The 18,811-nt window shown below is 43.1% G+C and overlaps 1 protein-coding gene across 2 annotated transcripts in view; it reads left to right on the forward strand.

Annotated features, from left to right (window-relative positions):
* The window catches only part of DNAI1 (dynein axonemal intermediate chain 1), a 385,067-nt gene that overhangs the window by 213,029 nt on the left and 153,227 nt on the right, over nt 1–18,811 (forward strand). For both annotated transcript variants that reach the window (XM_088461607.1, XM_088461608.1), the window contains 2 exons: nt 2,337–2,485; nt 11,677–11,776. In XM_088461607.1, the coding sequence (XP_088317733.1) occupies nt 2,337–2,485; nt 11,677–11,776 (249 nt within the window). The remainder of the gene's footprint in view (nt 1–2,336; nt 2,486–11,676; nt 11,777–18,811) is intronic.

Genomic DNA, 18,811 nt, shown 5'->3' on the forward strand with positions numbered 1-18,811 from the left:
TTCCAGGAGACTACATCATGGAGCTGAATGAGAGAATGCCGAGAGTGTGCAAAGCTGTCATCCAAGCAATAGGGGGCTACTCTGAGGAATCTACAATATAAAACATATTTTGATTTGTTTAACACTTTTTTGTTTACAACATAATTCCATATGTGATCTCTCCTAGTTTCCATGTCTTCAGTATTAATCTACTATGTTGAAAATAATTAAAATAAACAAAAACCATTGAATGAGAAGGTGTGACCAAACTTTTGACTGGTACTGTGTATATATATCTATGTATGCATCTATATGTGTATATATATATATATATATATATATATATATATATACACACAATGCTAGGCATTGTGCCATCCTATATATACAGTGCTAGCCACTGCTTCATCCTCTATATACTACACTAACTGATGTGGCACATTTATATATATATATATATATATATATACACACATTACTAACCACTGTGCCACACTGAATATAGGGGATGTAGTTTATAGACCAGCGGACTAAACGCCGCCGGTCTATATCCCGACAGCAGAAGCCCGACAAGAAACTTAAGATAGGAACTGAAACATCGACGCCTATTTTGATCCCAACGCCAGATATCCGAAGGACGCCGGACCGATCGAGGTAAGTTCCTCCCTCCTTGGGACTTAGCCGGGGGGTTAGGGGTTAGGTTTAGGCACCAGCAAGGGAGGGTTAGGGGGGGAGAAGGGTAGGTTAGGTTACTTAAATGCGCCTCTGATTCTCTGTCGGGCTTCTGGCGTCGGCATTTCATCCTGGCGGGCTATTGAGCCGCCGGGATTTCATACCCAACCCATATATACAATACTAATACCTGTACCGCCCCATATATACACTGCTAAGTTCTGTTACGCCCATTCTGTCCCCATGTGTATATATAATAAATAACCATTGTGCCCCCATGTATGTATAATACTAACCATTGTGCCCCCATGTATATAATGGTAACCATTGTGCCCCATGTCTATAATAGTAACCATTGTGCCCCATGTACATAATGGTAACCATTGTGCCCCATGTATATAATGGTAACCATTGTGCCCCATGTATATAATGGTAACCATTGTGTCCCCATGTATATATAATGGTAACCATTGTACCCCATGTATATATAATGGTAACCATTGTGCCCCATGTATATAATGGTATCCATTGTGCCCCATGTATATAATGGTAACCATTGTGCCCCATGTATATAATGGTAACCATTGTGCCCCATGTATATAATAGTAACCATTGTGCCCCATGTATATAATGGTAACCATTGTGCCCCATGTATATAATGGTAACCATTGTACCCCATGTATAGAATGGTAACCATTGTGTCCCATGTATGTAATGGTAACCATTGTGCCCCATGTATATAATGGTAACCATTGTGCCCCCATGTATATAATGGTAACCATTGTGCCCCCATGTATATAATGGTAACCATTGTGCCCCATGTATATAATGGTAACCATTGTGCCCCCATGTATGTATAATACTAACCATTGTGCCCCCATGTATGTATAATACTAACCATTGTGCCCCCATGTATGTATATACTAACCATTGTGCCCCCATGTATATAATGGTAACCATTGTGCCTCCATGTAAATATAATGTTCCCCATTGTGCCCCCATGTAAATATAATGTTCCCCATTGTACCCCCATGTATATAATGGTAACCATTGTGCCCCCATGTATATATAATACTAACCATTGTGCCCCCATGTATGTATATACTAACCATTGTGCCCCCATGTATATAATGGTAACCATTGTGCCTCCATATAAATATAATGTTCCCCATTGTGCCCCCATGTAAATATAATGTTCCCCATTGTGCCCCCATGTAAATATAATGTTCCCCATTGTGCCCCCATGTAAATATAATGTTCCCCATTGTGCCCCCATGTATATAATGGTAACCATTGTACCCCCATGTATGTATAATACTAACCATTGTACCCCCATGTAAATATAATGGTAACCATTGTGTCCCCATGCGTATATAATGGTAACCATTGTGCCCCCATGTATATATAATGGTAACCATTGTGCCCCCATGCATATATAATGGTAACCATTGTGCCCCCATGTATATATAATTGTAACCATTGTGCCCCCATGTATATATAATTGTAACCATTGTGCCCCCATGTATATATAATGGTAACCATTGTGCCCCCATGTAAATATAATTGAGTATGTGTGTATATTATGCTAACCACTGATGTATACACTTACAGTAACACTGAATGGTATAGGGGAGGGATGTTACTGAGTCACGCGTCACCTCATTGTGTCCTGCTCATCTCCGCAGTGCTCCAAGGCTTACTCCAGCCAGTTCCTGGACACGTTTGATGCTCACAATATGGCGGTGGATGCCGTGCGGTGGAATCCTTTCCATCCCAAAGTCTTTATCTCCTGCAGCTCAGACTGGACGGTCAAGATCTGGGAACACAACGTCAAGTATGTACTAGCAGCCCCCCGGTACTGTAACCTCCCCTAACAAGATGCCTCTTAGTGCTTCTGTTCTAGGATGGCGGCACCATTACCCTTTATTCTGAGGCTTATTCTCTTCTCAGACTGTTATTATGTAAAGGACAAAGGGTCTAATCACTAAGGGGTACATTAAGATTCGTGTTGGTCCCGATTTGTCCCGTTTTTAAACTCTGATAGGATCGATCAAAAATGGACCTTATTTCACTTAAAAAATGGGGAATTTACCAAGGTCCCGGTTTTGATTGATGGTGTGTTTGGTCGATCCTGTCCATTTTGAAGTCCCGATTTAAACCGCTGAATTTCTCTCCGGAACAAGCAGGCTGCACATACTGTATCAGTGAAATATGTGCAGACTGTTCTTTTTTTTAAATTATTTTTAGGGTTAAATTTTCTAAAAAATTTTTTACGTGAGGACCCCCCCCCAAAAAAAAAAAAGGCTAACCAGCCCCAGACTTGCCAGTTTGTCCTGGTACCTAAAATTACGGGGAACAAAACGTGTAGGGTTCCACCTTAAATTAGGTATCAAACCAGGACTGAAAGGGCCAGTCCCAGTTTCATTATAGGGGAAAAAAGAATTGCGTAGGGGTCCCCCTATAATTTAAACCAGCACCGGACCCTTTTAGCGGGGGGCTGATGCCACAGCCAGGGGAGCCTTTTCACCGGGCCCCCCCAGCCGCAGCATCAGTCCTGACCGCTAGTCAGCCCAGGCCAGGGCTGGGTCCACGTGGGTCCCACACAATGAGCGCCCGCTAATGTAAAGCCGACGCTCATTGACTCTCGGCCCGGGATTAATGGCCGCTCATTCCCATGAGCTATCATTCGCGTACTGTAACTTCATGCTGAAGCGTGTAGTTATAGTGTGTCCATGATTTCTGCGGAGAACATCGTGGGGGAAAAAAGTGAGTATTGGTGCTTTATTACAGGTACATCCATGAATACTTTACAGTGACAAGGGGATGTGAACATCGGGCAGGAGGTAAGTATGTGAGAGTGGGGTAGGTGTGCAATAAACTTCTACTTTCACGGTGTGTGTGTTGTGTGGTTTTTTTTGTACACATTTATTTGCATGTGAACTACAGGTACCAGCGGGCCCTTAATGCCCCACATGCTGGTACTTGTGGTTCTACAAATACCAGCATGCGGGGGAGGCTTGCTGGGACCTGTAGTTCCACTGTAATTCTATTTTTTTTTACACACTACATACACTGTCAATCAGCCACCCACCGCCCTAGGGTGGAGGGGATAGCCCCGGGCGATCACCCTAGGCCAGAGGTGCCCTAGAGAGGGGGACCCCTTTATTGGGGGTGGTCCCCCAACTCACTAGGGATCCCTGGCCTGTGCTGATTAGCGGTCAGGACTGATGCTGGGGCTGGGTGAAAGGGCTCCCCTGGCTGTGGCATCAGCCCCCCCCCCGCAAGAAGGGTCCGGTGCTAGTTTTAATTATAGGGGGACCCCTACGCAATTCTTTTCCCCTATAATTAAAACCAGGACTGGCCCCGCAGCCAGGTGCTGGTTTTTAAATTATGGTGGAACCCTACTCATTTTGTTCCCCGTAATTTTGAGAACCAGGACTGGCAGGCAAGTCAGGGGCTGGTTATCCTTTCGGGGGGGGGGGGGGGGGGACCTCACGCCAGTTTTTAAATAAAAAGAATAACACTTACAACACACTTTACAAGGATTTGTGTATGTTCAATGACAACTCGCAGCTCAGGAGGTGGTGCATTGAAAACTTCTATTGAGTCCCCGATTTGAGTGTAAAACGCCCGACTTAAGCAAAATGAATAATTGTAAATTCCCGACTCTACTATACTATACTGTAATATACTCTACTATACTAAACTGTAATATACTCTACTAAAATATACTCTACTATAATATACTCTACTCTACTATACTGTAATATACTCTACTCTACTATAATATACTCTACTATAATATACTCTACTTTACTATACTGTACTATACTCTACTATAATATACTATACTCTTCTGTACTTTACAGTAGAGTACAGTATATTATAGTATAGTAGAGTATAGTATACAGTAGAGTATAGTATAGTATACAGTAGAGTACAGTATATTATAGTATACTATACTCTACTGTATACTATACTCTACTATAGTATACTATAATATACTATACTATAATATACTCTACTATACTATAATATACTCTACTATAATATACTCTACTATACTATAATATACTCTACTCTACTATAATATACTCTTCTCTACTATAGTATACTCTACTATAATATACTCTACTATACTATAATATACTCTACTATAATATAATATACTCTACTATAATATACTCTACTATACTATAATATACTCTACTATAATATACTATACTCTACTATAATATACTCTACTATAATATAATATACTCTATACTCTACTATAATATACTCTACTATAATATACTCTACTATACTATAATATACTATACTCTACTCTAATCTACTCTACTATAATATACTCTACTATACTATAATGTACTCTACTATAATATTATATACTCTACTCTACTATAATCTACTCTACTATAATATACTCTACTATAATATACTATACTATAATATACTCTACTATAATATACTCTACTATAATATACTCTACTATTCTATAATATAATATAATCTACTATACTATAATATACTCTACTATAATATACTCTATTCTAATATACTCTGCTATACTGTACTATACTCTACTATAATATACTCTACTATTCTATAATATAATATACTCTACTATAATATATTCTACTATAATATACTCTACTCTACTATAATATACTCTACTCTAATATGCTCTACTCTAATATCCTGTACTATACTATAAATAATTGTAAATTCCTGACTCTACTATACTATACTGTAATATACTCTACTATACTAAACTGTAATATACTCTACTAAAATATACTCTACTATAATATACTCTACTATACTGTAATATACTCTACTCTACTATAATATACTCTACTATAATATACTCTACTCTACTTTACTATACTGTACTATACTCTACTATAATATACTATACTCTTCTGTACTTTACAGTAGAGTACAGTATATTATAGTAGAGTATAGTATACAGTAGAGTATAGTATAGTATACAGTAGAGTACAGTATATTATAGTATACTATACTCTACTGTATACTATACTATACTCTACTGTATTATACTCTACTATAGTATACTATAATATACTCTACTATAATATACTCTACTATACTATAATATACTCTACTATAATATAATATACTCTACTATAATATAATATACTCTACTATAATATACTCTACTCTACTATGGTATACTCTACTATAATATACTCTACTATACTATAATATACTATACTCTACTATAATATACTATACTCTACTATAATATACTCTACTATAATATAATATACTCTACTATACTATAATGTACTCTACTATAATATAATACAGTCATTGGGACATTGACAGAATTTGCATATTTTGGCCTCTATTCACCACCACAATGGCTTTGAAATGAAACAAACAAGATGTGATTTACCTGAAGACTTTCAGATTTAATTTGAGGGTAGTTACATCCAAATCAGGTGAACGGTGTAGGAATCACAACGGTTTCTATATGTGCCTCCCAATTTTTAAGGGGCCAAAAGTAATGGGACGATCAACTCAAAAGCTATTTCATGGACAGGTGTGGGCTATTCCCTCATTATTTCATTATCAATTAAACAGGTAAAATGTCTGGAGTTGATTCTAGGTGTGACATTTGCATTTAGAATCAGTTGCTGTTGACTCTCAATATGAGATCCAAAGAGCTGTCACTATCAGTGAAGCAAGCCATCATTAGGTTGAAAAATCAAAACAAACCCATCAGAGAGATAGCTAAAACATTAGGTGTGGCCTAATCAACTGTTTGGAACATTCTTAAAAAGAAAGAACGCACCGGAGAGCTCAGCAACACCAAAAGACCCGGAAGATCATGGAAAACAACTGTGGTGGATGACAGAAGAATTATTTCCCTAGGGAAGAAAAACCCCTTCACAACAGTTGGCCAAATTAAGAACACTCTCCAGGAGGTAGGTGTATATGTGTCAAAGTCAACAATCAAGAGAAGACTTCACAAGAGTGAATATAGAGGGTTCACCACAAGATGTAAACCATTGGTGAGCCACAAAAACAGGAAGACTAGATTAGAGTTTGCCAAACAACATCTAAAAAAGCCATTACAGTTCTGGAACAACATCCTATGGACAGATGAGACAAAGATCAACTTGTAACAGAGTGATGGGAAGAGAAGAGAAGGAAAGGAACTGCTCATGATCCAAAACATACCACCTCATCAGTGAAGCATGGTGGTGGTAGTGTCAAGGCGTGGGCATGTATGGCTGCCAATGGAACTGGTTCCTTTGTATTTATTGATGATGTGACTGCTGACAAAAGCAGCAGAATGAATTCTGAAGTGTTTCGGGCAATATTATATGCTCACATTCCGTCAAATGCTTCAGAACTCATTGGACGGCGCTTCACAGCGCAGATGGACAATGACCCGAAGCATACTGCAAAAGCAACCAAAGAGTTTTTTAAGGCTAAAAAGTGGAATGTTATGCAATGGCCAAGTCAATCCCCTGACCTGAATCCGATTGAACATGCATTTCACTTGATGAATACAAAATTGAAGGGAAAATGCCCCAAGAGCAAGCAGGAACTGAAGACATTTGCAGTAGAGGCCTGGCAGAGCATCACCAGGGATGAAACCCAGCATCTGGTGATGTCTATGCGTTCCAGACTTCAGGCTGTAATTGCCTGCAAAGGATTTGCAACAAAGTATTAAAAAGTGAAAGTTAGATTTAAGATTGTTTAGTTTGTCCCATTACTTTTGGCCCCTTAAAAAGTGGGAGGCACATATAGAAACTGTTGTAATTCCTACACCATTCACCTGATTTTGATGTAATTACCCTCAAATTAAATCTGAAAGTCTGCAGTTAAAGTACATCTTGTTTGTTTCATTTCAAAGCCATTGTGGTTGTGAATAGAGGCCAGAATATGCAAATTCTGTCAATGTCCCAATATTTATGCACCTGACTGTATACTTTACTATAATATACTCTACTATAATATACTCTACTCTAATATACTCTAATATACTCTACTATACTCTACTCTACTCTACTATAATATACTCTACTATTCTATAATATAATATACTCTACTATAATATACTGTACTCTAATATACTATACTCTACTATACTATAATATACTCTACTATAATGTACTCTACTCTACTATAATATGCTCTACTATACTATAATATGCTCTACTATAATATACTCTACTCTACTATAATATACTCTACTATACTTTACTATACTCTACTATAATATACTATACTCTACTATAATATACTATACTCTACTGTATACTATACTATACTGTAATATACTGTACTATAATTTACTCTACTATAGTATACTCTACTATAATATACTCTACTCTGCTGAGTAAAATGATATGCAGCATGCCTATATTCTGTGTTTGACTGCGGCTGTATCTGCATGCCTATATTCTGTGTGTGTGAGTGCGGTTGTATCTGCATGCCTGTTTTCTGTGTGTGACTGCGGGTGTATCTGCATGCCTATATTCTGTGTGTGTGACTGCGGGTGTATCTGCATACCTATATTCTGTGTGTGACTGCAGGTGTATCTGCATGCCTATATTCTGTGTGTGACTGCGGCTGTATCTGCATGCCTATATTCTGTGTGTGACTGCGGCTGTATCTGCATGCCTATATTCTATGTGTGACTGCGGGTGTATCTGCATGCCTATATTCTGTGTGTGACTGCGGCTGTATCTGTATGCCTATATTCTGTGTGTGTGACTGCGGGTGTATCTGCATGCCTATATTCTGTGTGTGACTGCGGCTGTATCTGCATGCCTATATTCTATGTGTTACTGCGGGTGTATCTGCATGTCTGTATTCTGTGTGTGACTGCGGGTGTATCTGCATGTCTGTATTATGTGTGTAACTGCGGGTGTATCTGCATGCCTATATTCTGTGTGTGACTGCGGCTGTATCTGCATGCCTATATTCTATGTGTTACTGCGGGTGTATCTGCATGTCTGTATTCTGTGTGTGACTGCGGGTGTATCTGCATGTCTGTATTATGTGTGTAATTGCGGGTGTATCTGCATGCCTATATTCTGTGTGTGACTGCGGCTGTATCTGCATGCCTATATTCTATGTGTTACTGCGGGTGTATCTGCATGTCTGTATTCTGTGTGTGACTGCGGGTGTATCTGCATGTCTGTATTATGTGTGCAACTGCGGGTGTATCTGCATGCCTGTATTCTGTGTGTGACTGCGGCTGTATCTGCATGCCTATATTCGGTGTGTGACTGCGGCTGTATCTACATGCCTATATTCTGTGTGTAACTGCGGCTGTATCTGCATGCCTGTATTCTGTGTGTGACTGCGGCTGTATCTGCATGCCTGTATTCTGTGTGTGACTGCGGGTGTATCTGCATTTCTATATTCTGTGTGTGACTGCGGGTGTATCTGCATGCCTGTATTCTCTGTGTGTGACTGCGGGTGTATCTGCATGCCTGTATACTGTGTGTGTGACTGCGGGTGTATCTGCATGCCTGTATACTGTGTGTGTGACTGCAGCTGTATCTGCATGCCTATATTCTGTGTGTGACTGCGGGTGTATCTGCATGCCTATATTCTGTGTGTGACTACGGCTGTATCTGCATGCCTATATTCTGTGTGTGTGACTGCGGGTGTATCTGCATGCCTATATTCTGTGTGTGTGACTGCGGGTGTATCTGCATGCCTATATTTTGTGTGTGACTGCGGGTGTATCTGCATGCCTATATTCTGTGTGTGACTGCAGGTGTATCTGCATGCCTATATTCTGTGTGTGACTGCAGGTGTATATGCATGCCTATATTCTGTGTGTGACTGCGGGTGTATCTGCATGCCTGTATTCTGTGTGTGACTGCGGGTGTATCTGCATGCCTATATTCTGTGTGTGACTGCGGATGTATCTGCATGCCTATATTCTGTGTGTGTGACTGCGGGTGTATCTGCATGCCTATATTCTGTGTGTGTGACTGCGGATGTATCTGCATGCCTATATTCTGTGTGTGTGACTGTGGGTGTGTCTGCATGCCTATATTCTGTGTGTGGCTGTATCTGTATGCCTATATTCTGTGTGTGTAACTGCGGGTGTATCTGCATGCCTATATTCTGTGTGTGTGTGACTGCGGGTGTATCTGCATGCCTATATTCTGTGTGTGACTGTGGGTGTATCTGCATGCCTATATTCTGTGTGTGTGACTGCGGGTGTATCTGCATGCCTATATTCTGTGTGTGACTGCGGGTGTGTCTGCATGCCTATATTCTGTGTGTGTGACTGCGGGTGTGTCTGCATGCCTATATTCTATGTGTGACTGCGAGTGTATCTGCATGCCTGTATTCTGTGTGTGACTGCGGGTGTATCTGCATGCCTATATTCTGTGTGTGTGACTGCGGGTGTGTCTGCATGCCTATATTCTGTGTGTGACTGCGAGTGTATCTGCATGCCTGTATTCTGTGTGTGACTGCGGATGTATCTGCATGTCTATATTCTGTGTGTGACTGCGGGTGTATCTGCATGTCTGTATTCTCTGTGTGTGACTGCGGGTGTATCTGCATGCCTGTATACTGTGTGTGTGACTGCAGCTGTATCTGCATGCCTATATTCTGTGTGTGACTGCGGGTGTATCTGCATGCCTATATTCTGTGTGTGACTGCGGCTGTATCTGCATGCCTATATTCTGTGTGTGTGACTGCGGGTGTATCTGCATGCCTATATTCTGTGTGTGTGACTGCGGGTGTATCTGCATGCCTATATTCTGTGTGTGACTGCGGGTGTATCTGCATGCCTATATTCTGTGTGTGTGACTGCGGGTGTGTCTGCATGCCTATATTCTGTGTGTGACTGCGAGTGTATCTGCATGCCTGTATTCTGTGTGTGACTGCGGGTGTATCTGCATGTCTATATTCTGTGTGTGACTGCGGGTGTATCTGCATGTCTGTATTCTCTGTGTGTGACTGCGGGTGTATCTGCATGCCTGTATACTGTGTGTGTGACTGCAGCTGTATCTGCATGCCTATATTCTGTGTGTGACTGCGGGTGTATCTGCATGCCTATATTCTGTGTGTGACTGCGGCTGTATCTGCATGCCTATATTCTGTGTGTGTGACTGCGGGTGTATCTGCATGCCTATATTCTGTGTGTGTGACTGCGGGTGTATCTGCATGCCTATATTCTGTGTGTGACTGTGGGTGTATCTGCATGCCTATATTCTGTGTGTGACTGCAGGTGTATCTGCATGCCTATATACTGTGTGTGACTGCAGGTGTATATGCATGCCTATATTCTGTGTGTGACTGCGGGTGTATCTGCATGCCTGTATTCTGTGTGTGACTGCGGGTGTATCTGCATGCCTATATTCTGTGTGTGACTGTGGCTGTATCTGCATGCCTATATTCTGTGTGACTGCGGGTGTATCTGCATGCCTGTATTCTGTGTGTGACTGTGGGTGTATCTGCATGCCTGTATTCTCTGTGTATGACTGCGGCTGTATCTGCATGTCTATGTTCTGTGTGTGTGACTGCGGCTGTATCTGCATGCCTATATTCTGTGTGTGACTGCGGGTGTATCTGCATGCCTATATTCTGTGTGTGACTGCGGCTGTATCTGCATGCCTGTATTCTGTGTGTGACTGCGGCTGTATCTGCATGCCTATATTCTGTGTGTGACTGCGGGTGTATCTGCATGCCTATATTCTGTGTGTGACTGCGGCTGTATCTGCATGCCTATATTCTGTGTGTGACTGCGGGTGTATCTGCATGCCTGTATTCTGTGTGTGACTGCGGCTGTATGTGCATGCCTATATTCTGTGTGTGACTGCGGGTGTATCTGCATGCCTATATTCTTTGTGTGACTGCGGGTGTATCTGCATGCCCGTATTCTGTGTGTGACTGCGGCTGTATCTGCATGCCTATATTCTGTGTGTGACTGCGGCTTATGTGGACACATCTGTTTATGTGACAGATTATTCCATAGCTGTAGTGATAGTGACGCATGTTTCATCTTCCCAGGACGCCTATGTTTGTGTTTGACCTGAATTCGGCAGTCGGAGACGTTGCCTGGGCACCATATTCCTCCACGGTGTTTGCTGCCGTTACTACTGATGGAAAGGTATGGAGATCCCGCAGTGTTTATCTCGTCCTTAGTTTGTGTTCTGGATGTGTGAAGTGTGAGGGAGGATATACCAGCGACACCCCCCCCATCTAATGCATCCTGAGTCCGTGCCCCTAATGATGACATGCGATGTGATGTGAGCTGTATAGCATATACTGCCCGGCATCTGCCAGCAACTTACAAGCGAGCAAACAAGTGAATACAGTCAAAATGCGCTAGAAATTAGCTATCCGCGCCATTTCCACTCTGGAGACATCACCAATAACTCGAGTAAAGGGTCTGATTCAGACTCGCTCACTATCTGCGTATGCTCGCTGGATGCGTATGCAAATTTGTCAGTGACGCCACGGGAAGCGAACGCTCGCCAAGGCATAAGCACGTCCACCATGCGAACGGCCACTTTGTCTGAGCGTACGCCCAATTGCACAGGCAGAGCCGCCCACCAGCAACACGTCATCTCCAGGAAGTGTATTAAAACATTGGTACATCGAGCACCATCGGATGCAGTGCTTGCGTTTGCTTTACCCTACCACAAGCATTGCGAGGAAATCAGTGTAAAAAAAGGCAGTGACGTGTACTATGACGCTGCCTGATAATTATGCACGCCTCTAAAATGGCGTTGAAACACTCAGGCATGCCTGCGTTCACATCTCCAACCCCCGTTATTAGTGTCCTGCCCCTGTAACCACACATAAACGGCCTCTCCTGTCACTCATTACCCTGGGCTGCCTTTGCTGGGCGAGCGAGAGGGTTGCGATCGCATTGTGTACATGCGCAGAACGAAGTGTGCGCTTACGCAGAACATCGGGCCACTTGTGAACGCACAGCGCGAGCGAGCTGCTCTGAATCAGACCCGAAGTACAAAGAAATCAGGTGAGTGTCATTCATATAGGTGATCAAAAAGAAAAAAAGTTCAAATTAAAACAAAAATGAAAATGAAAAAATTATTCAATAAAGTTACTTGATCCGAACTTCTTCCGGTCGTCTTTCTTCAGAGCCCTCCAGTTATGGTTCTCAGTGATCCGTCAGTCATGTATGTCCCAACACAGTGTGTATTCAGGGCCTTCAACATCCCTCTTTTTTAGGAAGTAAGACTCCCATCATAAAAGGAAAGAAAAAGGGGATATGATAGTGTAAAAGTGATTTTCTTTTTTCTATTTAAGCACTTATATGAACGTCACTCACCTGATTTGTTGGTATCTGTCATCAGCCCGTTACCTGTGCATCCAGCTAGCTGCAGGCGTGCGTAGCAGTGCCCACTCACTGACTATGGTGCACTATAGTACCCAGAAAGTATGCGCAGTGGGAGGCGGCGGCATCCAGCTCCCCCCCGCCCCCCCCCCACCACACACTCAACAGCTGCAGCGAGGGGAGGGGACAAACCACTGCGCATTACGGATGGCCAGGGGGAGGCTGTGCAAGGTGACCCGGAGCCCTTTACTAATTAACTTGTAAAATAGCTCACCGGTCTCTCCCACCTCAACCACTGGCTGACATCTCCCTCTGCCCGGCTCAGAAGGTTAGAAAGTATCAGTTTTACATGGGAGAAGTGGCACAGCCCTGGTGCTCTATAATGGCATCTATATAAAGAAGTATTAATAACAGCTAGAGAATGCTGACGTATTGATCTTCACCTACAGTAATACCCCTTTCAGACATGTACACCCCAGCAAATCCCCGGCTCCGACCAAGGTGTTCCACATGGGTGTAACTCTGGTCCCAGCTCGGAGAAGCCCTTTCACACTACACCGCAGACCAGCCTTTTTCCCAGGTCGCCCCCTTTCACACACAATGCGTGTCTGCCCTGGCATTCAGTGTGACGTCATTAAATAGGGATGCTTTTTTGGCTCAAAAAAATTAGTTCATGCAATCGTTGTGGTGACATGTGCTTGGGGAAGGGTGGAGACTGCATTGTACACACGTGTAGCCTGGAGCGCCTTGTTTTCATTGTTTGCTGTTTTACACAGCAAATGAGTGTGATGCAGCTGCTCTAACTGAGCTACATAGTGTCACTTCTCTGACAATAGCTCCCTGATGTCATCTCTAACAGCCCCAGGCAGCCCCGAACAGCCAATCAGCTCCTTCTAGGCCACTCGGACATAAGCCGGGACACTGACCTGGGTTGCAGGTCCTGGGAATAACCCTGGTCAATTGCTGGATCATGGACCTGGGGCTGTCAACCTGAGTCTGATCCATTTAGACATAAGCAGGACCCGGGTTGACTCTGCACGTCCCAGCAAATTCTCGGGCTTTTGGATATGTCTGAAAGAGGTTCTACTGATGTGATGGGTCAGGACTTTTACTTGGGTGTGGTAGGTGACAAAGCTTATAATTGCAGCTTGGTAGGGCAGGACCTATCACTGAAGTGTTGTGGGACGGGACCTATGACTGGACCCTGGTGGGGCGGGATCTATGACTGGAGCGAGTCCTATGACTGGAGGGTAGAGGGGCGTGACCTATGACTGGAGCGTAGAGGGGCGTGACCTATGACTGGAGCATAGAGGGGCGTGACCTATGACTGGAGCGTAGAGGGGCGTGACCTATGACTGGAGCATAGAGGGGCGTGACCTATGACTTGAGTGTGGAGGGGTGGGACCTATGACTGAGCCTGATGAGACGTGACCCCCTCTTCCACCTCACCCCCCTCTTCCCCCTCACCCCCCTCTTCCCCCTCTTACACCCCTCTTACCCCCACCCCCCCTTCTTACACCTCTTCCCCCTCATCCCCCTCTTACCTCGCTGCCTGGCTTCACTTTTTTATTTCCCTTTGTTCATCATTAGAAAGCTACAATTCCTCCCTATTACTCCCCATCATAATTACTTCTGCAGTTATTAACCTCCTGATAATTATAAAATATATCAGCCTCATTATTACAAACTCTCTAATTAAACCCAAACATTATAATTATTCCCTTCATAAGCTTTAACTTACCCATCATCAATTTTTCACATTCAGTACCTCGCTCATTACCCCCCTCATTACCTCCCTCATTATCCCCCTCATTATTCTCAAAAGAACCCCCTCTTTATCCCTCCCCTGCACATGTGCATCACTGAATCAGTCTCTACCATTATATCTGTGTCAGTGAATCATCCTCTGCAGATGTGCGTCACTGAATCAGACTTTACCATTATATCTGTGTCAGTGAATCATCCTCTGCAGATGTGCGTCACTGAATCAGTCTCTACCATTATATCTGTGTCAGTGAATCATCATCTGCAGATGTGCGTCACTGAATCAGTCTCTACCATTATATCTGTGTCAGTGAATCATCCTCTGCAGATGTGAGTCACTGAATCAGTCTCTACCATTATATCTGTCAGTGAATCATCCTCTGCACATGTGCATCACTGAATCAGTCTTTACCATTATATCTGTGTCAGTGAATCATCCTCTGCAGATGTGAGTAACTGAATCAGTCTTTACCATTATATCTGTGTCAGTGAATCGTCCTCTGCAGATGTGCATCACTGAATCAGTCTTTACCATTATATCTGTGTCAGTGAATCATCCTCTGCAGATGTATCACTGAATCAGTCTTTACCATTATATCTGTGTCAGTGAATCATCCTCTGCAGATGTGCATCACTGAATCAGTCTTTACCATTATATCTGTGTCAGTGAATCATCCTCTGCAGGTGTGCGTCACTGAATCAGTCTTTACCATTATATCTGTCAGTGAATCATCCTCTGCAGATGTGCATCACTGAATCAGTCTTTACCATTATATCTGTGTCAGTGAATCATCCTCTGCAGATGTATCACTGAATCAGCCTTTACCATTATATCTGTGTCAGTGAATCATCCTCTGCAGATGTGCATGCCACTGATTCAGTCTCTACCGTTATATCTGTGTCAGTGAATCATCCTCTGCACATGTGCATCACTGAATCAGTCTCTACCATTATATCTGTGTCAGTGAATCATCCTCTGCAGATGTGAGTAACTGAATCAGTCTCTACCATTATATCTGTGTCAGTGAATCATCCTCTGCACATGTGCATCACTGAATCAGTCTTTACCATTATATCTGTGTCAGTGAATCATCCTCTGCAGATGTGAGTAACTGAATCAGTCTTTACCATTATATCTGTGTCAGTGAATCATCCTCTGCAGATGTGCATCACTGAATCAGTCTTTACCATTATATCTGTGTCAGTGAATCATCCTCTGCAGATGTATCACTGAATCAGTCTTTACCATTATATCTGTGTCAGTGAATCATCCTCTGCAGATGTGCATCACTGAATCAGTCTTTACCATTATATCTGTGTCAGTGAATCATCCTCTGCAGATGTATCACTGAATCAGTCTTTACCATTATATCTGTGTCAGTGAATCATCCTCTGCAGATGTGCATCACTGAATCAGTCTTTACCATTATATCTGTGTCAGTGAATCATCCTCTGCAGATGTATCACTGAATCAGTCTTTACCATTATATCTGTATCAGTGAATCATCCTCTGCAGATGTGCATGCCACTGATTCAGTCTCTACCGTTATATCTGTGTCAGTGAATCATCCTCTGCACATGTGCATCACTGAATCAGTCTCTACCATTATATCTGTGTCAGTGAATCATCCTCTGCACATGTGCATCACTGAATCAGTCTCTACCATTATATCTGTGTCAGTGAATCATCCTCTGCAGATGTGCGTCACTGAATCAGTCTCTACCATTATATCTGTGTCAGTGAATCATCCTCTGCAGATGTGCGTCACTGATTCAGTCTCTACCATTATATCTGTGTCAGTGAATCATCCTCTGCAGATGTGCGTGACTGATTCAGTCTCTACCATTATATCTGTGTCAGTGAATCATCCTCTGCAGACGTGCGTGTCACTGATTCAGTCTCTACCATTATATCTGTGTCAGTGAATCATCCTCTGCAGACGTGCGTGTCACTAAATCAGTCTCTACCGTTATATCTGTGTCAGTGAATCATCCTCTGGAGATGTGCAACCTCCTTGTGGCTCTGACCTCGGATTGTCCATTTACCACACTCCTGTCTGCCGTTCTTGTACATCAGTTCATCCGTGTTGTCCTCTGTAGTGCAGCTTCATGCTATCACTAGTCACGTGTCCTCTGTAGTGCAGCTTCATGCTATCACTAGTCACGTGTCCTCTGTAGTGCAGCTTCATGCTATCACTAGTCACGTGTCCTCTGTAGTGCAGCTTCATGCTATCACTAGTCACGTGTCCTCTGTAGTGCAGCTTCATGCTATCACTGGTCACGTGTACTCTGTAGTGCAGCTTCATGCTATCACTACAGTCACGTGTCCCCTGTAGTGCAGCTTCATGCTATCACTAGTCACGTGTCCTCTGTAGTGCAGCTTCATGCTATCACTAGTCACGTGTCCTCTGTAGTGCAGCTTCATGCTATCACTAGTCATGTTTCCTCTGTAGTGCAGCTTCATGCTATCACTAGTCACGTGTCCTCTGTAGTGCAGCTTCATGCTATCACTACAGTCACGTGTCCCCTGTGACTAGTGATAGCTTCATGCTATCACTAGTCACGTGTCCTCTGTAGTGCAGCTTCATGCTATCACTAGTCACGTGTCCTCTGTAGTGCAGCTTCATGCTATCACTACAGTCACGTGTTCTCTGTAGTGCAGCTTCATGTTATCAGTAGTCACGTGTCCTCTGTAGTGCAGCTTCATGCTATCACTAGTCACTTGTCCTCTGTAGTGCAGCTTCATGCTATCACTACAGTCACCTGTTCTCTGTAGTGCAGCTTCATGCTATCACTAGTCACGTATCCTCTGTAGTGCAGCTTCATGCTATCACTAGTCACATGTTCTCTGTAGTGCAGCTTCATGCTATCACTACAGTCACGTGTCCTCTGTAGTGCAGCTTCATGCTATCACTAGTCACGTGTCCTCTGTAGTGCAGCTTCATGCTATCACTACAATCACGTGTCCCCTGTAGTGCAGCTTCATGCTATCACTAGTCACGTGTTCTCTGTAGTGCAGCTTCATGTTATCACTAGTCACGTGTTCTCTGTAGTGCAGCTTCATGCTATCACTGGTCACGTGTCCCCTGTAGTGCAGCTTCATGCTATCACTAGTCACGTGTCCTCTGTAGTGCAGCTTCATGCTATCACTACAGTCACGTGTTCTCTGTAGTGCAGCTTCATGCTATCACTAGTCACGTGTCCTCTGTAGTGCAGCTTCATGCTATCACTACAGTCACGTGTTCTCTGTAGTGCAGCTTCATGCTATCAGTAGTCACGTGTCCTCTGTAGTGCAGCTTCATGCTATCACTAGTCACGTGTCCTCTGTAGTGCAGCTTCATGCTATCACTACAGTCACGTGTTCTCTGTAGTGCAGCTTCATGCTATCACTAGTCACGTATCCTCTGTAGTGCAGCTTCATGCTATCACTAGTCACATGTTCTCTGTAGTGCAGCTTCATGCTATCACTAGTCACGTGTCCTCTGTAGTGCAGCTTCATGCTATCACTACAGTCACGTGTCCCCTGTAGTGCAGCTTCATGCTATCACTAGTCACATGTCCTCTGTAGTGCAGCTTCATGCTATCACTACAGTCACGTGTCCCCTGTAGTGCAGCTTCATGCTATCACTAGTCACGTGTCCTCTGTAGTGCAGCTTCATGCTATCACTACAATCACGTGTCCCCTGTAGTGCAGCTTCATGCTATCACTAGTCACGTGTTCTCTGTAGTGCAGCTTCATGTTATCACTAGTCACGTGTTCTCTGTAGTGCAGCTTATTGCTATCACTGGTCACGTGTCCCCTGTAGTGCAGCTTCATGCTATCACTAGTCACGTGTCCTCTGTAGTGCTGCTTCATGCTATCAGTAGTCACTTGTTCTCTGTAGTGCAGCTTTATGCTATCACTAGTCACGTGTCCTCTGTAGTGCAGCTTCATGCTATCACTAGTCACGTGTCCTCTGTAGTGCAGCTTCATGTTATCACTAGTCACGTGTTCTCTGTAGTGCAGCTTCATGTTATCACTAGTCACGTGTTCTCTGTAGTGCAGCTTCATGCTATCACTTGTCATGTGTCCCCTGT

This window comes from Taudactylus pleione, unplaced genomic scaffold, assembly GCF_031769625.1.
Source record: "Taudactylus pleione unplaced genomic scaffold, aTauple2 ptg001078l, whole genome shotgun sequence".
Lineage (NCBI taxonomy): Eukaryota > Metazoa > Chordata > Amphibia > Anura > Myobatrachidae > Taudactylus > Taudactylus pleione.